The 25,241-nt window shown below is 42.6% G+C and overlaps 1 protein-coding gene across 1 annotated transcript; it reads left to right on the top strand.

Moving 5' to 3' along the window:
- Positions 1–15,311: 15,311 nt before the first annotated feature.
- Positions 15,312–23,260, top strand: LOC104954279 (schwannomin-interacting protein 1-like). Its single transcript, XM_010781365.1, has 3 exons — positions 15,312–15,862; positions 18,608–19,391; positions 23,223–23,260. The coding sequence occupies exons 1-3, from the start codon at positions 15,854–15,856 to the stop codon at positions 23,258–23,260; spliced, it is 831 nt and encodes a 276-aa protein (XP_010779667.1). The 5' UTR covers positions 15,312–15,853.
- The last annotated feature ends 1,981 nt before the right edge of the window (positions 23,261–25,241 follow it).

Genomic DNA, 25,241 nt, shown 5'->3' with positions numbered 1-25,241 from the left:
TATAAATAAACATTGATTGATTGATTGATTGATTGATTGATTGATTGATTGATTGATTGATTGATTGATTGATTAATTGATTGTGCACAGTTTTGAATACCACCTATGAATAGCTCCTTCTCGGCTAAAGACGTATATCCTGGTTGCTCAGATATTGAGTCACTGGTAACTTAGTCAGAACATGATTGTTTTATCCAGGTGAACATGTTAAGGACCATAGTCTCCTGAAATAGGAACAGAAATAGGAATTCATAGTGGTAGGTTGGGGTGTTTTAGATTTTGTTGGGGTCCACTAACTTCACAATGCTATTCCATAAAAAGAAAAAGTGTGTTGTTGATATGGCCGATAACCATTGTAAATACTGTTAACCTGTTAAACCCCGAGCCTGTTTTTCAGGTTTCAGGCTCGAAAATGACATTCCCAGAACAAATGACCATATCTTCCCTTCTAAAAGGGTTAAATTAATAATCTTTTTTCTCAAAGTAATGATAAACCTGTCAGTTGGATGTAGAAAAGTGTAGTGTGTGTGTGTGTGTGTGTGTGTGTGTGTGTGTGTGTGTGTGTGTGTGTGTGTGTGTGTGTGTGTGTGTGTGTGTGTTTGTGGGTGGGTGGGATGCTAGAAGGTTTATCTTAATCCTTCAGACCCATTTCCTTTTCCGATCAGCCTGCACTACATTCACATTGAGATTATTTACCTGACTTCCCATCCTAGGAGGTTGCATGCAAGCCAAACAGCTTAGTCACATAAGTATGTGTGTCCATGTCTGTTTAATGTGATATATTTAATTATATTGTGGATGTGTGTGAAGTTAAGTACAGATTTGTGTCCCTTGTATCCTATACAGCAGGCTCCATCCATTCCTAATTAGTGTGTGATCGATGGCTGGTTGTTGTGATGCTGTGTGTGGGGAGCCGTGTCAGAGCAGGGGAACAGTGACATTTCAGCGGACAGGGATTACTAGTTTGACCTTATTGTTGTGATTAGAATTCAGCCCCAGCTCCCAACGAGATGACCTCGTCTTGTTCACACTGCGCCGGGATGCTGGAGGTTGTTCAAAACTTGTACCTCCTCCTCTCTCCCCCCCCCCTTTTCTTCATCTTTGCTGTACATATCTGAAACCTCCCCTCAAAGCGTATTTCCTTTGTACTGTTCTTTTTTTTTTTTTTCTGTCTTCACCACTTTCTATTTTTCTACAAGCATGGCTGCATATTGCTTTTTAAATGATTACCACATCCATCTTTACATGTTCAGTGAACCCCTGCTGTACTGTCAAAAGATTTGCATTGCATTATGGCTTTCTCTTTGGTTTGTCTGTGTACACACGCGTGTGTGAGGCTGCAAAAATACTATACAGAATACAACCTTAAAGCAAAATCTTTGTTAAAGGTTTTTCTACAAGCCAATATTCCTTTTTATTGTCTAATTTTTAACTCTAATGTGTTCTCAAGTAATCTCCAAACACATAAACAGAGACACATACCAAATCCCTCCATGTTTTTCACATTTTAGTATCCACGTGAGTTTCAAATAAAGGAGAAAAACAGAGGGTGAGAAAAGGGGGAGGATAGGAAGAGGATAGGAAGAGAGAGAGACAATCCCTATATTTTAAAGAAAGTGCTGGACGATTTGTCTTCTATCAATTCTGCTCTCCTCTTGTTCCTCGGTGATCTCATTCTTTCTCCAAGAGTAGTGATTCCCTACCATTTGGACTGTGATGTCCGACATGTAGAGTCTAATGGAAAGGTTATAAGATTCCACCATAGCTGAAATGATAGGCAAACGTATGTTGCATACACTGGTCTGAAAAGCTCTATGAGATTGTACAGCAACTGAGACGTTTGTTCTGGAAAAACAAATGTTTTTATACTTTCAGCACTGCAAACCAAACCCGGATCACCATCATTGTATTGGGTAGAGGCAGAAGTGGACATCTGAAAAGCTGGGCACATAAAACTATCTGCAGAGATCAATACCACTAGGGGAAAGTGGACGGATGTGAAGTGGGGAAACTGAACCAAAATGGCCAGTAAGGCTGCCACTCCTGAGTTAAACTAAAGATTATTGGGTGATTTTCATGAGTGCAAACTGCTTTTAAATTAAAACCCGGTGCTGTCATTTGAGTGGGGACAGACAGCCACTTTATGTGTTTTCTTCAGGATCTGAGCCAATATAAAGTGCTGCACAATAAAACACAGTGAGCCGTTGTCTTTACCTTGACAACATGTAACACCAGGCTGCTGCCAAAAAACATTTTTGTGTATCATATTATTATTTTAATTATTCATTTCTAATTATAATACAAAGTAACCTATTCATATTGTATGAATCGCTGTGTTGCCTTAACAACTTAATGAGCTAAGTTGAAAATTTTATTTTCAACTTTAAATATCAATATCATCTGCCCATAGTTTAATTGTTTTGCCATGTGCTTGCACCTTACTTCTCTAACTCTGCAGAAGACGACACACTTTACTGTTCAATCAGCTCATATGCATTCTGCTCGCTTCGTGAGTCATGTTCCTCATGTGCCTTTGGCTAGTTTGCATCCAAATTTTGAATGAATTACCAGAACAAAAAAACTGCAAAAGAAAAATGATGACTGGAAAAATCTCCAGCACTTTGTTTAACTGTAATTTCATCTCTCCCGTGAAGCTGAAGTATGAATTATTTTAAAAAGCCTGCTTCCACTCTGGAAGCTCTACTCTGAAATGTCACCTTTTGTATGCACATTCTCAATTTGCGCATAAAAACACTTGGCTAGAAGCAACATTTTTAGCTGCAATACACGAGATATGAGTTTGAGAATATAATCATTGAATACCGCATGCCCAGATATGCCCAAGTGATTTGCACTTATTGTGTTGAATGTTTACAAAGGAACTCAGACAACACCTGTGAGTGCATTCGAACAGAACTCCAAGCAAGGGGTGTCCCTCCACAAACATTTAGTCTCTGTGTGTTTGGGCACACACAGTGTGGCTGAGCTGTTTGTGCTCCATCAATCACATTTTCACCTGATTGCATGTCCACTCACACTGAGCCGTGGATCCTTGTCTGAGGGGCTGAGCTGTTGAATGGCAGTGAAGGGCTGTCATCATTGTCAATGCAATATCCCTTGGTGTTTGGCACACATATTTGGGATATGGCCTGGAGTGGCACAGTTACTGCAGGGTCGTATAATGGAGCACCAGCAGCAAGTTAGGGTGTAGGATTGTGGATTTAGTCGCATCGTTTTGGTCCCACAGGAGGAGAGGGAGTCAGTATCTGAACGTATAAAAAATGCTAACCTGTCACACCTGTTTGAAGTCCACTCCGGTTATCCGAGACTTTTTCAGGCTCACGGAACACAGCCAGCCTTTCCCGATGCAGGAGAGAGGAGAGGAGAGGAGAGGAGAGGAGAGAAGAGAAGAGAAGAGAAGAGGAGAGGAGAGGAGAGGAGAGGAGAGGAGAGGAGAGGAGAGGAGAGGAGAGGAGAGGGGAGGGGAGGGGAGAGGAGGGTCTGTAGTTAGGGCACACACACATTGGATGCCTGGCAGAGATGATGGTTTAATGGTTACAGTAGAGAGAGAAGAAGACAACTCTGGAACGATGGCATTGAAAATGGAGATGGAGTGGTGGAGGGTTAGATGGTACCTGGGGAGCATTTCGGGCGTAAGAATTCCACTGTAGCCTCCCACTGCTGCCAGCTTAGTGATAACATGCATGAGTAGAGCTCAAGAAAAAGAAGATGGGAAGAAGAGTAGAGATGCAGGCTGGGAAAAGTGGGGCAAAATTGACGGATTGAGAGGAGCAAAGTGGTCTGAAAGCCTCCCACATCCTCTCTTACCTCCGTTACTAGCAGGGGGGCCTGCTAAGGATGTTAGAGTTCATTAAAGTTGCAGCATGTTTACATAAAACTAACACAGCCCTGTGCTGTCTTTACCACCTACCTCCTCTCACCCTCCTACATAACAAGACTACAAACCATAATTAAGTGTATTTACTGATGAACAAGCAATGCTTTGAAATGTAAATTAACATCTTCTTTAAAGCCTTATTAATCTATCTGAATGACATCATAACTTCATCTCTTGAACTTCCAGTGACCTGCCTTTTCTCTGAATTAGAACTCTCACAATCTATTTAAGTGTTGCAAATTTGAAACTCTTTTACATTACTTGCACTTATTTTCTTGGACTTGCTAGCGATGTGTTTATTGAATTACAAAGATGCAAAGCCATGCACACAGATAACGATAAGTGCATGCACACTATTCTACGTTGATGTCCAACTCTGCTGTTTAGCCTTTGAATGATTCAACGCGCTCTATTGCAGGCTGCATTTGCTGTCTGATTCCTTTAGTCAGGGTGGTTTTCTCAATATTCTGCTGATGATCCCTCCCCCCTTTTCTGCCAGGGAGCTTTGGGCTTGATGCCCTCATGCCTATTTACCCTCCCAGCCTCTTCAGCAGCACCTCTGATGCTGCATAGAGCATCAGCGATGGCACATAGAGCCTGGAGGAGAGAGATGAAGAGGGATGGTAAATGTTTTACCTCAAAGGAGTAAAAAGGGAGAATAACAGGGCCAGTGAAAATGAAAGAAGACACAAAATTGTAACATTGACAAGCTCTGATGAAGGAGGAACGTGATAAATGAAATGGGTGGGGGTCAGTCATGATGGAGGTTATAAGGCCCCCTCAGGGTGTATTCTGTACTAAAATGGCTGTGGTGACACCTTCACTCTTATGTTCGGGGAGCTTTTGGGCAGGGCATCTCTGCAGGGATGGCTGGTTACCATTATGGCTCTCTCAATAGTTCAGCTGGATTGCCTTTTTTTCATTATTGCTTTTCAGTAGAGAGAATGTTCAAACATCAGAGTGAGGTTTACTGTGCCATTGGATGAATTGGTCTTAATTTAGAAAAAAGCAAATCCAACACAGCTCTCTGGCTCAGCAGGCTTTTAATTGAATATTCCAATTCTCCTGGATCTCATTCAAAGCATCTTTCTGATGACTCAGAATTTGCCAATCCCGTTAACATAGCAAAGCTGCAATGACCAAGCCAGTGCCGGTGGGTCTGGTATTTACCCTGGCCTTCGCTGAATGGTTTTATTAACAAATGACAGATGTAATTACAGAAACCAAACCATCGTTTCATACAAAATGGCAATCTATTCACTGATTCTTCCATTATCCATGCTCTGTGGTCATGGATTAGCTCTAATCATCACTGTTGTATTATAAAATCCACTTAAAAAAGAAGGCTATTATGCATTATACTTCTATAATCTGATCTCATTTCCTCCACTGTCTCCCCGATTAATTCATCATTTACCTAATCTCCAAAATTAGGATTGTGAATATGCTGCAATACTAATTTAGAGTCAGGAAGTTGTCATCACTTAAAGGGATATTTTTATTATTAAATGTACATGTACAACACAGCCACAGAGGTTAAAGTTATCTTTTCAGACACAAACAATTGATAGAAAGAAAAACATGAATGAGTATGTGGAAAAGAGGGAAACTGTTACATACATATTGTTTGGTAGATATGTAATTGAGATAATACATATTGACACGGCAATGGATTCTGGTTGGATTTCTATGACTCCCTGTAGGAGTGTTGTTAACATCTTTAAGCCTGGTGAAAACCACTGTTGCACAGATAATAATGTATCCATGACAGCAACTGAGTAATTTACGCTCACCACGCAATCAAAATAAAGGGCGGCAAATAAAAAATGAGTTTTCCCCCCTTGGAAATTAAGGACATATAACAGGAACAGTGAACAGTATCCAGGGTGCCAGAATGCACTTAATAATATCAGAACATAAAACACATTCGCCTTGAAGAGAGGAGCGCTTTCGGGAGACTTAATAAATGAATGTCAGATTAGAAAATAAAACAAGAAAGGTTGCACATATTATCCTGTAAGGCAGCAAACCAGGTAGTTGATGGTTGAATTACTTCATGTATAATGCTGAATTGTGGGAGTAAGAAAAAGGGTGAAAGTAAATTACATTTGTGCACATAATCAAATTGTAGGTAATTATTTGCATGCTTTTAGAAACAAAGAAAACAACAAGATAGGCTATGAGTTGAAAAGATAGAAACAGTACTTGATACTCGCAAAATAAAAACACTATATCAGAGGAAATCCAATACAATTCCTGTAAATTGAAAAGGTAAAAGAAGATTTTTAATAAAAGTAAGCTCTATCTTAGACAGATGTGGTTACAGTATATATTTAATACATTACTTGTAGATGATATTGAAATCCAGTTCAGAACTATTAACTGACTTTTTGTTCAGGAAAACAATGTCTCAATGACAATAAACTCTCCTGAGATAACCTTTGAAGAATCCTTTAAGGATTGAATGTACAGCAAATAAGAAAGGTGAGATGCCGATGCAGTAATGGATTCACATGGGAAATCCATAGGAGCTATTACCGACTGTTGAAGGAACATTTAACTGTCGTAGTCAGCGGGAAACACATGGTAATTCTCTGTAATTACTGTGATGTACAAAAAGGGTGAATATTGTAGATTGTCCACTGTGCAACCCAATAACCTGATTGGATGATGAGGTTGCTCAGTGGCGGTCTGCTTTTGATTATAGCAGATATAACTGACTCAAACGAAATGCATAAAAGATAAGGAGAACACTTATTTTAATAAACTGGAAATTACAATATTTTTCTTTTGGACAGCGATGCCCAGAGGTGACAGCAAGTATTGTAGCAGTATCCCTGGAACTCTCTGGTCCACACTGTTGACTCTGCATGCAGAAATTAAACTAATGCTGGTGTTCAGTACGAGTGTGGGAAGTACTGTGGTCTATACATTATTAAGTGAGGAAACCCTAAGGCCCTCTGGTTCGCAAAAACAAGATGTGGCGCGGGTTTCATATTTACCAAGATAGAAACGGCCACCTTGGTTTTAGGCCATCTTAGTTATGGTTACTGCTGTCACTTTTTATATAAAGTGCATGTTTGTGATATGGTTACACACAACAGCAAGATTGCTGATGGAATAAAGGCTCAGTTATTCTGTTGCTTCGAGGTGCCCTTTTGTCTTCCCATCTCTGCGATTATGAGTTTAGAGGCCATGTCTGAGTGTGTTGCAGTAGTATCTCACACCTGAGCAGTCCAGGAGGAATCAATAATTGATCTAGACAGTGTGCTACCACCTGCCAGGATCCCTCAGGGTTCACATGCACACACACATGCACATCAGAAAGCACAGGCACACACGGGTTTCTTTGTCTTCTATTACTGTAATGATCTTTACACAGCCAACTTCAGAAAATGGAGTTGTCACTCGTTCATATCGCAGCTGATCAGATGTCAGATTGTGCTTGACCTTGACAACACCCTGGTAACCTGGCAGACTCCAGGGATGCCTCTGAGGTCAAACTGTGTCAAACATGAGTGTTGTATTGATGTTGGGCTGGTACTGAAACCTGCGGACTACTCTATGACTTCCATTCCATTTGTTTCATTTGTGTGTGCACGTATAAAAAAAGGATTTGCTGTGATAGTAGAGAACCGCCCCCTTTTTTAATAACAACCATCAACCCCTTTTCTTTTTGATTAAATCTCACTCAGCCCCTTCCTGGTTTAATTTGCTTCTTAAATCAACTCCCACTGCCTCCCTTCTCTCTGTTTGCCCCCAATCTCTGGATGTTTATGAGAGAAGGTGGAAAACAGCAGGCACAAGGCCGGCTCAAAACACCGGAGAAGTGATCCAATTTGGTGTGGGCAGTAAATTGTGTGGACATCTGCGCACTGCACGGCGTGGAGCTGTGCACAGGGCAGGGTGGAGGCATAGCTCTGCTTGGCTGTACTGCTGACAGGGCACAGAAACAGCCGTGGAGGGGTGCCAGGCAGGCGGAGAGACTGTGGAATGGGACCTGACACACTCTCAGACTCTCCGTCTCTATATTTGACTCTTTAACCAAAGTGGATATTTTCTGCCGCGTTGCAGGAAGAGCAAGGCAAGAGAGTAATAGCGTATAGGGAAACGTGAAGAGGAGTGAGAGGAGGAGAAAAAAGTCTGACTTAAATTGATCTAAAGTTTGAACATTTAATGGAAGTGTCACAAATCTCACTATGACCATTACATGAACCTTCAGGTCTCTGCCTACATGAAAAGATCTTTACACATTCCCTAATGGTGGCTGCCACATACAACTCTGGCCCTAACATAACCTTTATTGCAGACTGACGCAAGCCACTGTGACTAATGCAGTGAGCCAAGACTAAATTGTCTCATGCTCTCCCTGAGGTTTCTCCCATTTTCCACTTTAAACTGTGGGGTTTTTCTCTGGAAGTTTTTCCTTGTACGATGTGAGGGTCTAAGGACAGAGGGTGTCGTATTTTCATACTGATATTCTGTACAAACTGTGAAGTCCACTGAGACAAATGTAACATTTGTGATATTGGGCTATATAAATAAACATTGATTGATTGATTGATTGATTGATTGATTGATTGATTGATTGATTGATACACACACACACACACACACACACACACAGTTGTAAAATCACACTGTCCCAGGCCTGAATCTCTCCTCAGCCCCACAGGACGCCTCTGTAGGCTAGGCTAATTACACAGATTACAAACCTTCCCTTCCTTTACTCTAATTAGCATTAATGTGCCGCATGGACCAAATGGGTCTGGACTGGGTCCTGGCCCTCCATTCTTGCAGGCGATTAAGATCTCCTTCCACAGCGTGACTCTGGTCATTACTTCATTAATAACTTGGCTGGCTTTTTCCAACTCTGCTGGTTCCAGTCTCCCTGAGGAGATTTGGTCTGGCCTGCAGTGTTGGATTTAACATTTTTCTTAAAGATTTCCCAACTGCTAACTTCTACCGAAAATGCTTCTGCTTTTTTTTTTCTCCACTAAATGTATTCATATCTTTCCAGCCCATATTGGTTTTGATTCTCATCATGATCATCCCCTTACTCATAACTGTAGCCTCAGAAACTGTAATTGTCATCAGTAAAAAAGCATGGCTATATTCACTCAGATTTCTGTAGTGATTGTCAACATTATCATTAGCATTCCGATTCAATCTTCTATGACTTCTTCATCACAGTAATGCACTTCTCTTACCCCTCAGTGATATATTACCTCTCCCTTCATCACATTTAATGTTGTTCTGCTTACAGCAATATGTACATATTTTTCTCTTTTCTGTAATTGTTAGTTTGGATATAATGCTTCTTGATTAATGCTTAACTATGTGAACTCTGACTGAATTATCCATTTAGCACCTGTAAACTAAGGTGATTTTGGTAAGTCTGAGTCTGTCCTCATTGGGCCAATCTGTACGCATTCACTACACTGCAGACGGGAAACAGACGTGCTTCACATTCAAATGAATGTAATAGCTGTGAGTGCTTGTATATACAATGGGTGAGATGTTTCTCTCACAATTCATTTCACGCTTCGTTAGCAAGTGAAATTGTTGGCTGGATATACAGTATGGAAGGGAAGATCAATATATTATAGCCAGGTATTAGTAGTGCAATCCAATACAAGCGCTGCATGGGGTTCATCAGATTGTGTCAACACAATTACAAAAACTAGGTTATGCATCGTAGTCCATGAACATATCAGACTCAAAATATACATACACGTGGTGGTGCTTGCACACACACATGCATATAATTAACTTGGAAATGAGGAATACCCAGAAATATACACACACATACTCCTCTGTGTTGTGCTGCTCTTCACTCACTCATATCAGTGATTTGAATGGAGTAAATCATCATTGTGCTTAGAAAGAAGATTGATGGCTGGTCTCCACGGTTTGGCTAACCTTTCTATTTAGAACGACAGGTCAGTCGTCCAGTTAAGGAGCCGACCCCCATTGTGGTCATCTGACATCTCCATTCATCATCACACAGGCTGCATCCTGCTGCTGCTTTCTCAAGGCACAGACTGCTTTGTGTGGCACTTGTGTTCATGTTGCCGCATATGGACAAAGGTGTATGTTACATAGGGTCGGCAATATCATATAATATTGCTATTCTTGGATTGAAGTCCTTTTAATACAATATGGCTGGGTGCTTTAGGTCACTTTGGTAAATACTGAAGGACTGCATGATTGCAAAAAATATTTTTGTATGTGATGTTCTGATTATCTCTGTGTTGAAGTACAAAACATTATGTTCTGCTTTGATGATCAAATATTTTTGATCTGATGAAATGTTTTAGAAGTCTCCTACAAGTCTCAGAAACTCAGCTTGTATTTTTAAAGAGTCCATAGGAGTCTTGGCTTAGCTTTAGGTAATTCATAATGGGTAGACGTTGCGGGAGTGTTTAGGGGATAAATTATTAAAATTCTATGAAGTATAGGGAATTCTGTCATGAAAGCCATGATTGGTTCTTCTTAGTCTGAAAGACATGACATGGTGATGGACATGGGCATTGAGTCTATTTTCTGGCCTCTTGTGGCCCCGTGTCTCACATAACCAGGCAGGAAATTTCCCATCAGCAGGTCGGGACTTGTAGCACAGTCATGTTTCTGACGCTTCACTTTCTGTATTCTGGTTCTGCCCGAGTCTTACTTCAAGGTGAGCTCTTCCCCTTGGTCCCTGAAAAGAGAGAGGGAGAGGGGGCATGTGAGAGGGAGTATCCTCCAAGGTCACTTTTGGTGTCTCACCGTTAGAGTTGCCGAGTTCTTGACAAGGCAGAGACAGTTTCAATTTCCCACCAACTGACAAGATGCTCGCTGAGACATCTGAGACAGAATTAAGCAGAAGAAGATGTTTTCTGACTTTTTAGTATTATCTGTGGGGCTTTCTTTTTTCCGGCCTTATCTCTCTGTCAGTAATGGGCCTTCAGTGATTCCTGCCAGATAGCTGTTGCGGATGGACTGTTAGGCAGGCAGATAAAGCAAAGCTTTCCCAGATACTGTAGAACTAGACATGGCTGTTTTTCCTTCCGTTTTTTTACCCATTGTGATCGGTAAATCCCAGTGAATGTCAGTTTGACAGTCGCCACACCTAAACAGGTGATGTTGAGGCTGAAGTGTAACAGGATGAACTTTTGTTGACCACCTCCTCAATCAAAAAGACTGACTTCTTCTTCCAGGTGTGTTAAAGTCATGGATCAAAAAGCTTTGGTGTGACACATCATGAACATCTTCATAAGGCGCTCCTGCCTTCAAGCTTGTTTCTCCTTTTATTGTTGTGTGGAACAATTCACTGGGGAAGGATGCCATGTCAAAACTGTCTTCAGAAGCTTTTGACACTTTTGGGAAATGCATACTTCAAATAAAACAAACTGCGCATGCCTGTATATGTGCAATAGTGCCATAAACAATATTGGCCTCCTGTTGACAAGTTAATGATAAATTAATTGCGTGGTGGGCACATGAAGTTGAACTCCTCACATTGTCTGAGGAGATTAAAAACCAAGCTTATCCTCCATAAAGGTCTTTAGATAACTCTTTACTTTACTTCAATATTACCAAATATTTCTCAGTTTATTCTTTGCTGCCTTTAGTTCATGATATTATCAAATGTGCCGACATCCGGCACAACACTAGCCAACTGTGAACAACTCCCGCAACTGAGCTCACGCCCGTTACGGACTCCTGCACTGAAATAATGCACGGCCAAGGTAGGAGTGGTATAATTGAAACTATAAACAAGGATGATAAGTGTGTGAAATGCGACACTGGGGGAAAATAGCTTATACAGTGCGAACGGTGTGAAGAATGGTCTTGTTTCAAATGCCAGAACATACCGGCAGCCATGGGTAAGGCCATAAACTAATTTGCTTCATTGCATTGGTACTGCCTATTGTGTGAACCTGCTGCAGTCCAAGCTGCTAGGTTAGCTTGTCCTACCAAGGAACTATTTAGCCAACTGTCGGTAGACAACAGCCGAGGCGATTTCGAAAATAGTGTCCCAAAAAATAGAATGTCTCCTGGCAGACGCAAAGCAGCAGATACAAATCTCATATGCCGACACAGTGAAGACCTGGGCAGGAATGACCAAAGCAAGTGAAACATCTGCACCATCAAACTTTAAGAAAATAATGAAAGAAGCTAGAGATGAACAGCTGAAGGAAACAGGTGATCGTGAATCCAGAGAGAACAACCTGATCATCTACCAAGCAGATGAAAGTACTGAAGAAACCCTGGTAGAGTTCTTTGACAGTCTTTGTGAAAACATTCTTGAAAACATTCTTGAAATAGGGAAACTTCATGGCAAAAATATATGTGGCAATCCTTGATTTCTCAAAGGCTTTCGACATGGTCCCACATAAGCGCCTGTTGCAAAAGTGGCCCACATGGGTATAACCGGCCCAATACTTGATTGGACCACAACCTTTCTCATGCAAAGAAGCCAACAAGTAGTCGTAGAAGGGGTGAAATCAGGTACAGTTCATGTTGACTCTGGTGTCCCACAAGGCACTGTGTTGGGTCCATTGCTTTTCCTATGTTACATTAATGACCTGCCGTCACATGTAGCATCCACCGTGTGGTTATTCGCGGATGACTGCCTGCTCTACAGGCCTATTAAAAATGGAAGTGACCAAGAAGACCTACAGGGTGACCTGACCAGTCTTCAGGAATGGTCTAACGCTTGGGGAATGTGCTTTAATGCTAGTAAGTGCTACGTCCTACGAACAAGCAGATCAACAAACCCGTACACTAAAAACTATACTCTATGTGGCCAGGTGTTAAAAGAGGTGTCCCACCAGCCTTATCTTGGGGTAGAAATTCATAATAACCTGAAGTTTGGCCAACACATTGGCCAAATTGTAACACAGGCAAACCGTTCGCTCGGCTTCCCACACCGGAACCTGCAACGTTGTCCCCAGAAACTGAAGGAGTCAGCTTTTGTGGCCCTAGTACGCTCTAAACTAGAGTACGCCAGCTCGGTCTGGGACCCCTACACGGATAAAGACAGTGATGCCCTGGAATCAGTACAAAGAAGAGGTGCGAGATTATGAATGGGACAGCATTGTCACAGGAATGCTCAAGCGGTTGAGCTGGGTGGAATTGAGTGAAAGGCGGCGATTGGTTCGTTTGGTTCTCTTCTTCAAGATTGTCCATAACATCTCAGCCATTGATACATCAATGTACCTAGAGCCAGTTAGAAGTGCAACCCGCAAAACCAACTCTTTGAACTTCGAGTGAATTTTCGCTATTAGTGACACTAGTTAAATACTCCTTCTTTCCAAGAACAATCAGAGAGTCGAACTTGCTACCAGAAGAAGCTGTCATCGCAGAGTCCGTGGAGTGCTTCAGGAAAATGTTAAGAGACATTTAGCGGGGATCATCCATCCCCCACTGAGCGTGATACCTCTGGGTTCTGCTCAGTATTAATCCAGATCCGACGCAGTCCCCCATTGTTGTTGTTGTGAGCGCCGTTGGGGAGAAAATCAGCGACGTAAATGGTGACGTCATGACGCAGCAGCGGCAGCACCAGTCGGGCTCTGGGCGGTGTGAACAAAACGGGGGCTGAAAAGAAAAAACGGTTCCGAACCAGAAGAGCACTAGCACGGAGCTAGATCAGGAACCGCGTTGATGTGAAAGGGGCATCAGGGGAGATCCCAATGAGTGCTCTCCGTACGAAGAAAAGGCTCAGCCAGGGATCTTTGAAGTAATGCTTAGTTATTATATGGACTGCTTGTTTCCTTTGTGATGCTATTATACAATCAGCTCAACATAACTGAGGACAGCTCCCATCCCTCAAACAACTACAAATCTAGGCTGCGCCGTGAAGAGCAGAGAAAGATTCCCAACAACATCACTGAAGTACAACACAGCACTTTTACAGCGCCAAATGTTTGGCTTACCACTCGAGAGACACAGAACTAGTTCTTAATCATAACTCTTGTTATACAAATGCTTTGGAGTATGTTTTACTCCTGCTGTTGATGAGATTAGTTTATCACTAACATTTAACTTGATCTTGGTGCCGGAATATGTAAATTACCAGCTGCTGTAAGAGGAAACGGAATGCAACATGAAGATATCATGCCATGTTGGTGTTAACCCCTCTTCAGCTCTAACACTGCAGCTGTCGTCTGTGTGTGTGTGTGTGTGTGTGTGTGTGTGTGTGTGTGTGTGTGTGTGTGTGTGTGTGTGTGTGTGTGTGTGTGTGTGTGTGTGTGTGTGTGTGTGTGTTGAAACTAAGTATATCATAATACATTTTTAATATATTAACAATATATTAGCAATCAATCTGTTTTATTTTCCTTCATTATTGGAATAATCTTTGAGCTTGAACTTCTTCTTAAACTTCAATAGGGCCATAAGTGAGGTCTTTATATAGTTGCATTTCTTTTTCGATTACGACAAAGAAAAGCAGCACAACTTCCAATTTGAGCAGTTGAGCCAGTAATTTTGGCATTTTTCTTGAAAAATAGCTGAAAATATCAATGAATCATCATTAACTGATTCATTTTTAGCTGACTGGCTTATTGATTCTTTGTGAAGCTTATAATGTCCTCTCTTTTTTTGCCAAAGTGCAGATATGGGCTGATAACATTTTTCTAAGCAGAAGTTTGTGGTGTTGTTGTACTGGGTTGAGTTAGAGAAGTCTAAAATGCTGCCAAACATAATTAGAAAACTCTATAGTATTGGCTAGGAAGGCAGAATGTCAGTATTGTTGAGACTAACCTTAATGGTATAGATTGTTGTAGAGATAGTGAGCTTTTCTTGCACTGTGGGGGATTCCTACTGCTCTGGTAATCTAATTCAAATCTTTAAGCATACGTGATATGTGTGGGTGTATTTGTATCAACTTGCTATTTGTGCTTATTGTCTGGAAAAACGTTATATGTGTGTAGAACAAGAAGTTATGTTTTTAATATAACCATGTGTCTTTATTGTGCTAACCTTTAAATGTGCTTTTTGTGGCCACCTTAAGTGGGTGCTGCACATCTTTAATGACAAGATCTGAACATTATAACCTTCACACAGACTGGATTCATTGCAGGGCTGTTGCATTGAAAACCATTATGAATTTTAATAAAGTGTACTACTAAACTCTGATTAAGAACACAATGACAGCCTTTGTAATATTATGTGAAGACAAATTGCAGATATAAGAACAGGGGTCCCTGAGGTTTTATGGAAACCAGGTCTAGAAATATTCTAAAATCCGAACACCAGATGTATATTTAATAATTCACCTGTTAGTGCTCTCTTTTCTTTTTCTCTCTCTCTCTCTCTCTCTCTCTCTCTCTCTCTCTCTCTCTCTCTCTCTCTCTCGCTGTAATTTGCCAGGTCAGTGGGTGCAGAAGGTTGGGCTTTAGTTGTGTTCTGTCGTCGTCACTTTCTCCTCAGAGCTGCAGGCTGCGACAGAGAGCCACGGTTATAGTGAGCCTGTGCAAGTCGGGGAGCAGCAGCATGCTTCTTGTGCGCGTAGTTTTAAGTTTCTAGGTAATAACTGAGCGATAAAGGCGTCTTCAAACGTGCCCACAATATAAGGGGACGCACTTTACTTGCAGTTTATTTATTTTCCAGCTTATTCATTTTCCAGCTGACGTGGGAGCGGGAGAGCGCGGACTGGACTGCTGGTTGGACATCACTGTGAGGATAGGAGATGCGTTGACCTGCTGGGATTTAAAGACATCTACGTTATTTTGTCCAATCAGGCAAGACTCCTCGGTTGTCTCCTCTGTGCACGGACTAGGCTACACACTCAGAGCGATGACTGTACTGAATTGTCCACCGGCTCTCTGTAATTTCTCCAGCGAAACCAGCCTCACCGCCACCCGCCCTTAAAATAAAGCTGCTGTGAAACAAGTCAGCAGCGTCGCCGTTGTCTAACAGCTGGGATTTACACTTTACAATGTCTTGAGACGAGACGGGGAAGCTACAAAGATGATGACAGTGAGTATCGTATATTTTAGGTCGTAGCCCCGGTAAGGTTAATGCAGGCGGTGACTTTAATTGTGTCTGGTAACATGCTGTATTGAATCTAAGGGGGTCACGGCTGTATTGGGTGTCAGTCTCCGTGCGATAGTTTGCTTTAAGGCGTTTCTGTCACCGCTGTTGCCGGGGGGATATCGGGTGCCTCCTGGGACTTTTTGGGAGCATTACATCATTTAAGTAGCCTATATGAATGACCACATTTTGGAAACTCACGCGCATTATCCACATTTGTATAGTTTGCACTACAAATCAAATGTCAACACTTAATGACATGATAGCCTATGTTGACAGATGAAATCATGCAACTGTCATCCGTGTAGAAATGCCACTTGGCGTGGCTAGTCTACGCTCGACGCACGCAAAGACTGGGCGTATGCTATGATGCCCCCTTGCAAGCTATCTAGAGAACAACGGGAAGAGTTGTGAGGGTAGTCTTTGAAATAAATTAAACGCCCCCCAGACACCCGCCCGGCTGCGGGGTGGGGATCTGTGCAGCTGTCAATTTGCATGTATTTCGTGGCCAAATCCAGCCTGTATGGTCCGCCTGGCTGCGCGTTAATCCCGCAGCGGATCAGCTTTACCGCTCCAGCCTGCCGCCTTGCAGCGCATTCCTCTCTCTCATACGCACACACTTTAAATGATTACATTATTATAATCGGGCTCATGTCACCATCATGTATTGACGCGATCATATCTGGAAAACAAGCGCTTGTTTTGGGGGCTGCACAGATCGGGATAACAGTTCAAGAAGAAGGATCGCTGACCGAGATTTGAAACCGGAACGCAGCTCGGATACTACGCTGCTTTCATTCAGCGTTTTTCCTACTTTGGAGAGAAAAACTCCTCCCGGTGCCTGTAACCGGGGTTTTAGAGCACTTGGAGCCGGTGAGAAAGCCAGGATGACAGGCTGGCTCACACACCACGGGGAATGGTGAACGTGTGGTGATCCAGCGCGTTTGATGAGCACGTCGGTAAGGTTGTTCTCCGCTCTACTGCTAGGCAACATTGATATATTCTTCGGATTCTGCTACATTTTGAAGGCTAAACATTGTGTTTTTTTGTTATTTGCATAATCGTGACTAGGTACGTATTGCTATACAATAACAGGTCTAAGCGATTTCAGAGAATCAGGCCATAAGTAGGCCAGTGCTGTTGTTTGCCCTTAAATCCTCCCTCTTCAGTTGTAAAACCAAAGGGGGCTCCTGGAGTCTTTCATGTCAAGAACCCACATATTGTTGGTAATGATCCCTTTGAACCGATTATTGGATTAAACATGTTATAGACTTTGGAGTAACAAGCAAAACGGTTGTCATATATTTTGGCATTGCCTAATTCATGAGTGATTTAATAATACTACAATTTAACTCTCCCTATAAACACACTGGAGGTCCCAGCACCCTAGTGGCAATGCAATTTGTTACCAAGGCCAAGTAGCCTATTCCATAACATTAAGATATAGTTTAAAGTATCCAATAACACCTTGCCAAGGTGAAATGTGGCTTTATGGCCCAATATGAGCAGCTGGTACCATCTTTATCTCTGCTGCAGCTTCACTTCTATTCTCTTTGACACACTAGCATTTCATGGATAAATGCAAGTCCCTCATCATAGAGTGGCTTATGTCTCTAAATCCCATCAGCAATTTGTGTATCTGGACTCCAAGATGCTGAGTCATATTGCTTTGCCTAACACAGATATTTTCTGCATTGTGCTTTGACGTCAACAGCCAGTGCCTGAGCAGGTGTGGTTAAGTAGCCATACCTCAAGAAAGCTTTTTATAATTTGGATAATACTGTATTACAGTTCGGCAATTTCATCCACGAAGGTCTTAAATCTTGATGGTCTACACCAGTAATTAGCAATCTTCATAATTAATTTATTTTCCAAAGCAGCTCATAATGTCGATCACGTAGGAACGTGTCGTTAATTTCTCTTGGCCTATAGAGAAATGTAGCTTTTCATTAACTTTTAAAAGAGGTGTGAGACAAAAATGTCACTCCTGTGTAGGAAAAGAATGATGACTCAGGTAAGGTGGAGATTTGTGGTGGGTTGTAAACAACACACACGTTTTCATTAGCTGTGAACTAATCAGGCAGGCAATGATTGGGTCTCTACAGGAGCAACACAGTCAAGGTTATCAGGAACCCTGGTCGCATCTGTGCATGTCACATTTTGGTGTGTTGAGTATTGACATGTCAGTGTCACCACTCTCAGTCTAACCACCCTGTTTTTTCTCCCTGTGGCGCTGTACAGATGTAGCAGTGGGTGGTGGGATATTATTCTAACATATCCAGCCACACGCACTATGCCTTTTCTTTGTTTGTAAAGTGTTGCATAAGCCCACAAACACACACATGTACACATTTACCAGAGAAAAATATAATGAGTAAGCCTTGTCTTTAAGGGAAGCTTTTGTGCAGTACAGTTGTATAACAGAAGTCCAGAAAACAAGTCTTAGAGGGACGACTACATAATTCTGAGCAGAAAGGAAGTTCCTGCGGGACAGGAAGTGCTTTGTGGTTGCTGGTCTCCAACCACAACGTGTGACTAATCTAAGTCTACACACTTCCTTAAATTCTCTTTTAATTTTCCTCTTCTTCTCCCTCCTCCCTTATCTTTTATTTTTCTCAATTTGTAAACTCCTGTCCTTGCACATGCTTGTTCCTTAGTTTCATTATTTTTTCTGTTCCCTTCTCGTTGCAGGATTATCGGGAGGATGGCATGGACCTGGGGAGTGATGCATCCAGTCGCTCCAGCTCAGAGTCCAACTCCAACAAGGTAACACCTTGCTCTCCTTCTCTTGACCTGGCCACTTTGGAGGACTACAAATCCTCCCCCTCTCTGGAACTTGTCACCTTAGAGGACTACGAGGAGGACGAGGACTACCAAGAGTATAAGAAGAAGGTGATAGAGGAGTGGGAGAGTGAGTATGGAGAGGGCTACACCTCTCCAAAGCGTCCTGGTCAGGAGGAAGTTGGAGGAGGCGTTGTTGGGGAGGACATTCTTGGTGACGGCTACAGGAAGACAGTGAACAGTCGCAGCCTCGCTGAAGAATTGGAGGATGTGAAGACTGTCCCGCCCCCCCCGGCTTCCAGTGGACACACTGCCACCTCGGTCGCAGCCGTCCCAGAGGAACTGAAACAGAACGGCAATCTGATTTTGCCTAGGAGCCACCAGCTCAGCTCCCCCGGTACACCACGGAGCAGCACAGGGACTCCTAAGCCCCGCCACCGCAGCTCCAGCAAAGGCAGAGGGAGCCGCAGCACTGCCGGGGGTGGTGGTAGTGGAGGAGGAAGCAGTGGAGGGACTGGGGGACGGATGGGGGGATACAAAGAGGACGAGATTGTAGAGGAGGAGCCTTTGCCCACCATGGACTGGGCAGCCCTTGAGAGGCACCTGGCTGGGCTGCAGTGCAGAGAGCAGGAGAACCAGAACCTCAACCACAACCAGAACCACATCATGGGCAAGACCAACTACACCTCCGTAAGTTTCTATTTCACTTGTTGTTTCTGTGTGTTCCTGTGGGGTTTGCTGCTTGCGTGTCAAAGGTTATCTTTCACCGAGTTTTCACATGCCCTGGTTGGCTTCTGTAATCCAGCAGTTATCTGTGTCAGATGCACCCTGGAAACATGGGGTTAGGTTTGCTGGAGTAAGAAAGAGGGATTAGTCGGCTAATGTAGCGCTAAGCTATGTGGCCCAGCTTTCAACTATACTATCAACTCTGGCCCTCATAAGTACACTGATTCAGAGAATATATGTCCAACAGTGTTGTCCAACAACATTATTTAATGACTTTGCGCAGATAATCACTACAGCAAATGTATGTTTCTGACCTTACAGTTTTGTATTGGTTTAACCTAATTTAAAGAAATCTGGATGTACTTTGTTGTGGCTATGTGGTGTTTCTGCCAGAAGAGGTCAGTGTTGCATTGATGGCCTGCAGAGAGCCGCTGCAGGCCTTTCATGCCACACCAGCAGCTCAACCTCTAAAAGCTGTTATGATTAATTTACAATCTCATGACATCGCTCAGTTTAAATCAAAATCCCTGCCAGGGTTTTATGGTTTATTGTTGGTGTGTGGGTCCAAAAAGGGTGTAGCCTTGAAAATGTTTAGGGAGGAGCAGGAGAAAATTGTTTACAGCAGTCACAGTATCCAGTGCAAACTACAAGCTCTTGTGTCACTGAGTGAAAGTAAGCGAGGGCAAATGTGTGTTTGATAAAGGGGCATTGGTGTGGTGGGGCATTTGGTATTCAAGCACCAAGACCTTTTCTTCAGTGCACACAGACAATGGCTGCAGCCAGTGCCATTGTGGGTGTGTTGTGTGTCTTTGTTTTTCTGTCCTGGAGGCCCCCCCCCTGTCTCCCTGAGGCATGTAAGGAATGCAGCGGGAGAAATAAATGGGGGATGAGAGGAAGGAAAGAGAGAGGAAAGGATAGTAGATGGTATCTGTAGGACTAGGCAGTTTTGGGGGGGTGGTGTGTGTGTGTGTGTGTGTGTGTGTGTGTGTGTGTGTGTGTGTGTGTGTGTGTGTGTGTGTGTGTGTGTGTGTGTGTGTGTTTATGTCAATGTTCATTACCTGCTGTCCGACTTAAACGAGAAGGTCACCTCCTGGCTGGCTTTAGTCTGGGGAGAGTCTGCTCTTTCTCCGTCTCTCCCTCCCTAGGCAATGGGCTGTGATATAATTGACCTGGGTGGAGGAACATATCTTGAAAGAGAGCCTCTGTCTCACACACACACACACACACACACACACACACACACACACACACACACACACACACATGCTCTTCACCACATGTTGTCTCCTCACATGTGTGTTCAGGTAGTGTAGGTTGCTGTGTTTAGTAGAGATGGCCTGATCCTGATGCTGATAAAGTGCCACAGCTTCCAACTGCCTCTCCGATTACGAGGGTAAAACCTATTTTCAGAAGAACCGTGCCTTAGATTTGATGGCCCTCAGTAGATAGGAAATTGGAATTAACCGTGTAATCCCATCTGAGCTGAAGATATACCAGACCCCAGGCACAAACTCATATCCTGCACAATCCCAATGTTATTGTCATTAAAGAGCTGTTATGTCTGTAGAGGAATGCCCATGATATGGATACTATCAATACAATCCCTCAATGAAAGTGATTTGTTCTTTTTAAGTCCTATTTCTAAACATACACATGTGGTAAAATTGGACCATGCTTGAATTGACCCTCTGCTCACCTGCTAACAAGAGCACACAAGCAGTCAAGTGTCCAGTGCTGAAACATTCACACAAGTCATCCCCGGTGTCTTTCTAGGTCAGAGGGCATCTGAGTTTCTTAATTCTTACATTTGCAGGATTTAGCAGACACCCTGGAGGAAAGGAGGCTGGTGCTTTTAAAAGCTTGTCAAATATTTAGACATTCACTCAGGCAGGACCCACCAGCACGATGATGTGTGTGTTTGGTGTGGAGGGGTCTGTCTGTCTGGGATGCTGCTGGGGTCCAGAGGGACAGTTATTCATGCTTCACAAGAGCTTCAAAAGCATCAGTGCTTTTAGAAAGATGGGACACAGGGAAGCTCAAAGATATTATTCTGTAGTGGCCTCTAAGACCCTGGAGACTGGTTTAGCTGGTCTCCAGTCAGATCTAGTACAGCCTCAGTACTGCAGCCAGGATTTAGCATAACATTTAGACTGGAAACAGCTGGCATATGTCTGTCTGAATGTAAAAAATCCCCCTATCAGCACCTTTAAAGCTCTTTTTGATCATTTCTGTTATGGTGTTACATTTCCAGACTTAATTCTTCCTACTACAATAAGGCAAAACGTTAACCGTTTTCTTTAGATTGCACTTAAAGGGATGAGTTGTCTGATTAGATTTTTACAGTTGTATTAACTTTTATAGACTATACTATAAATCAAGAAAATATTGGCAGATTAATGAACTAATCAATCCATGTTTGAAATTATTCTTAGTTGCAGGCAGCCCTACATAGGATTCAATAATACAAACAAAAACCTATTACAGTCACTTAGGTCTTTAAACAGGCAATGACATATTTCTTTGTGCTGTAGGTCTACATGTGCACCTTGGGCAATGGAGCTACTGTGCCATAAAAACCAGCACATAGCCTGCAAGTTATTTCATTATTGTTTTAATGAAACAGTCATCTTGGTGCAGGTGTGTTTAGTCAGGGTGTGGTTTCTGGCTGCTGTAATCTCAGCGTCTGCCTGCAGGCTGTGGGTGTTGGGTGAGGAGGGTTGAGCGGGTGGCTGACCTGTTTGTAATTTGTTTCTCATGAACTCTGGAGTCGCGTGGCAGAGAGGGGTCCACAGGGACCTCAAGTACACTTGGGGTAACCCTATCCCTAACCCTCCGTTTATCTCCACCCCTCGAAGGCAAGCAATAATATTGTTCTTCCAATCCGGTCTTGAGTTGAACAAAACAGAGATGGGGTCAGTCTGCATGTATGGCCCATGTATGGCCCTCTATACTGAGAAAAGTACCTGTGTGTTGTAATAAATCCACGCCTACAGGCTACTTAATTTTCAATCCGAAGGTGAACACACCCAGACTTACTCACACAATTTAAAAACACCCCATGGGCAAACTGTGGTAAGAAGATAGGGCCTGTGCTGAGACCTGCAGCACCACTCTACTTTGAACGTTTAAAGAAGAGCTCTTTCACACACACACACACACACACACACACACACACACACACACACACACACATATACTATAAATTCACTCACAACAGTTTTATTACAGTCTTACCATGTTGTATTAAGAGGTTTTAAAAGTAGTTTTAAAGGTTTAAAGATGAGCTTCACTAATTTTACAGTCATTTTACCAATCTGTATCAGTTAACTTTGAAAACAGTGTTGTGTCTTTGGTGGCCCTGAAGGTCAGATTAAATCTGAGGAATTAACCCCTGATTATGTGAATTCCTAAACCAGAAAAACACACGTTAGAAAAAAGGTTTAAAAGGTCAAAAGAAAATAACAAATTGCATAGGGGGGCTTTGTTTTTTAATCTTGACTCAGGAAATACAAATCAGGAAATGTAGGCCTCTGCTGACTTTTACTCGGTATCTTGCGAGTCTCTAAACTTGTAAAAATGCGATACACAATTATGCATTGAACTAATGTAATAAGAAAGTCATATCAAAAAGCCACATTAGTACATTTGCCTTGTAAAAAGTTGGGCTATATATCATCTCTGCTGTAAGGACAGTTGTGAGGATTTTTTTCAGCATGAGGAGCAGTTGGAAGAATATCTATACTTAATAGGAGAGGGCTGCTGAAAAACTCCATATAATGTTAAAAATGATTTAGAAAAGAAAAGTATGAGAGAGAAGAGGTGGACAGAGAGAGGTGAGAGAAAAGAGCAAAGGCAAAGAGATGTTTTTCTGTTTCTCTCCACTCCTCGCTCTGTGATTATGTACAAGTTCAGCAGTTGAACTGTGCACGCCGCCCTCCACTAACAACTTAACTACTACCTTAGCCCGGTGCTCAGACTGTGCCACGTAGAAGCAGAGAGGGTAAAGGGAGGAATTGTTGGGTTTGAAAGTCCTCAATGCAGTTAAGGTGGGTATAAAATAGGCAACAACAATAATTATAAAGTAGTCACACTGGAATTAGCTCCTGCATGGGGAAACAAAGCAGGGAAGCCTGAAGTTAGAAAGGAAGCCCATAGTCAAAAATAGCTTGTGGAGGAGGGAGTAAAGGAAGTTTTGTGGGCTCAGTGGATTGTTTTGAATGAAGAATATAGACAGACAGAAGACAGACAGAAGGGCAGAAAGTTGGAGGAGCAGACAGTAAACGTATAAATGGGAAGAAAGAGGGAGGAGGGTTCAGAGGTGGGGGTAGGGCTTTAGCCAGGTGTGGAGAGCGCCTGGTGTCTGGTTCAGCCCCCTAGGCTTAACTACTGCTCCTTGTGTCTGTGAGTACCGGTACCAGCTGAAACACGCCCGGCCCTCTGCGCACCACAGCTCACACACACTCTCCTTACACACTTACTGCGCCGCCTCTGCTTTAGTCAGGCAGTTTTCTGTCTCTGGTTAGTCCATGAACACCTTCACCTCACTGGATCAAAGGATATCTTTCTCTTCTGATGGTATCCTGAAAGTCTGCCTCTGTCGGTAGATGTTTTTTTTCTTTCTCTTTTTTTTTTTCCATTGGAGTATCCTTCATCTAAGCTTAACCTTGGATTCCCCACAGCAAGTTGGGCACCTAGCTCAGGTAAAGCAAAACATCTGATTTGTTTGTCAGACCTATTTCAACACTACAACATGTTCATGTGATGTGTCCGTAGTCAAACCAGGACAAAAGTTCAGAAAGTTCAGACTCAAAGTAAGATGCGTTGTTTGACAAAGCCTCCAAATGTTATTTTAGCCTAGGGCAGTACATTCTTTTGTTGTGACATTTTGTCTTGAGTTTGTATGTTACAGAAAAGTGAAATATGTCCAGAATGAAACATAAAGTAGAACCAGCTGCACATCTGTCCATGCATCTCAGTTTCCTCACAACTTTGTTCAGTATGACCCCTTTAATAAAGAGCAGGTTCATGCTGTCTGGACTCTGACCATATGTGGGTTTCTACTTGGTAGCCCTCTACTTTTTTCCCTTTCTGGCAAGGAAAGAATACCTTCAAATATGCAGTGCTCATGTATTTGAATCCTGTTTTAAATAAGCAAACCTTGGCCTGTTTTGAATGTTCCTTTACCATGTGGTGCAGAGAAAGTCTGTAACAAACCAAGGCGAGCTCAAACAACTAGCAAAATTGATCAAAATATTTTTGTTGACTCTGGATGCCACATGTCATTTCAGGTCTTCTGTTAATAGTTACACTAGCACACATATACCTGGAGTGACTGCGTGTCCGGCCCGCATGTGCACCTGCATTGAGAAAACAAGAAGGCAGTCAAAAACAGCTCTGAAATACAAACAAGATAGTATGTTTAGAAGTTCTAGTTACTTGGAATACAAATAAAGAAAATAATAAGTTAGATAAGAAGGCACAGCTGCCACTGGCCTTGACAGCCCTCGGTCCCTTACTTGCAAGAAGAAGAAGGAAAAGAAAAGGCAGAAGAAAAACATTAGTAGAAACGTTGGCCATAAAACCTCCGAAATGAGCCTGATAACTTACTCTCTGCTCGGTGTGTTACGTAGCAAAGATATATAGTAGTGTTTGCTGTTGAAAGATATGTATCGCCAACATCCCAGTGTTTATCCCATGGCCAAGTTTAGAAGCAAAGGCAAGTCAGTTTGACAAGTGAGGTCTGATATACAATGTTTTGTCTAGACTAGGTACGCAGCTGCACTAGCACATGTAAACTTGATTTGACCTGCTTGCTGGT

The sequence above is a fragment of the Notothenia coriiceps genome, unplaced genomic scaffold (genome assembly GCF_000735185.1).
Source record: "Notothenia coriiceps isolate Sejong01 unplaced genomic scaffold, NC01 NC01_scaffold00023139, whole genome shotgun sequence".
Taxonomy (NCBI): Eukaryota; Metazoa; Chordata; class Actinopteri; order Perciformes; family Nototheniidae; genus Notothenia; species Notothenia coriiceps.
This window is presented reverse-complemented; position numbering and strand designations above follow the sequence as displayed.

Bases quoted from the DNA above. Each gene is read 5' to 3' on its own strand.
- LOC104954279 (XM_010781365.1), top strand. The intron at 19,392-23,222 runs GTTTCTATTTCA...GATTTAGAAAAG, and splicing joins GACCAACTACACCTCCGTAA to AAAAGTATGAGAGAGAAGAG.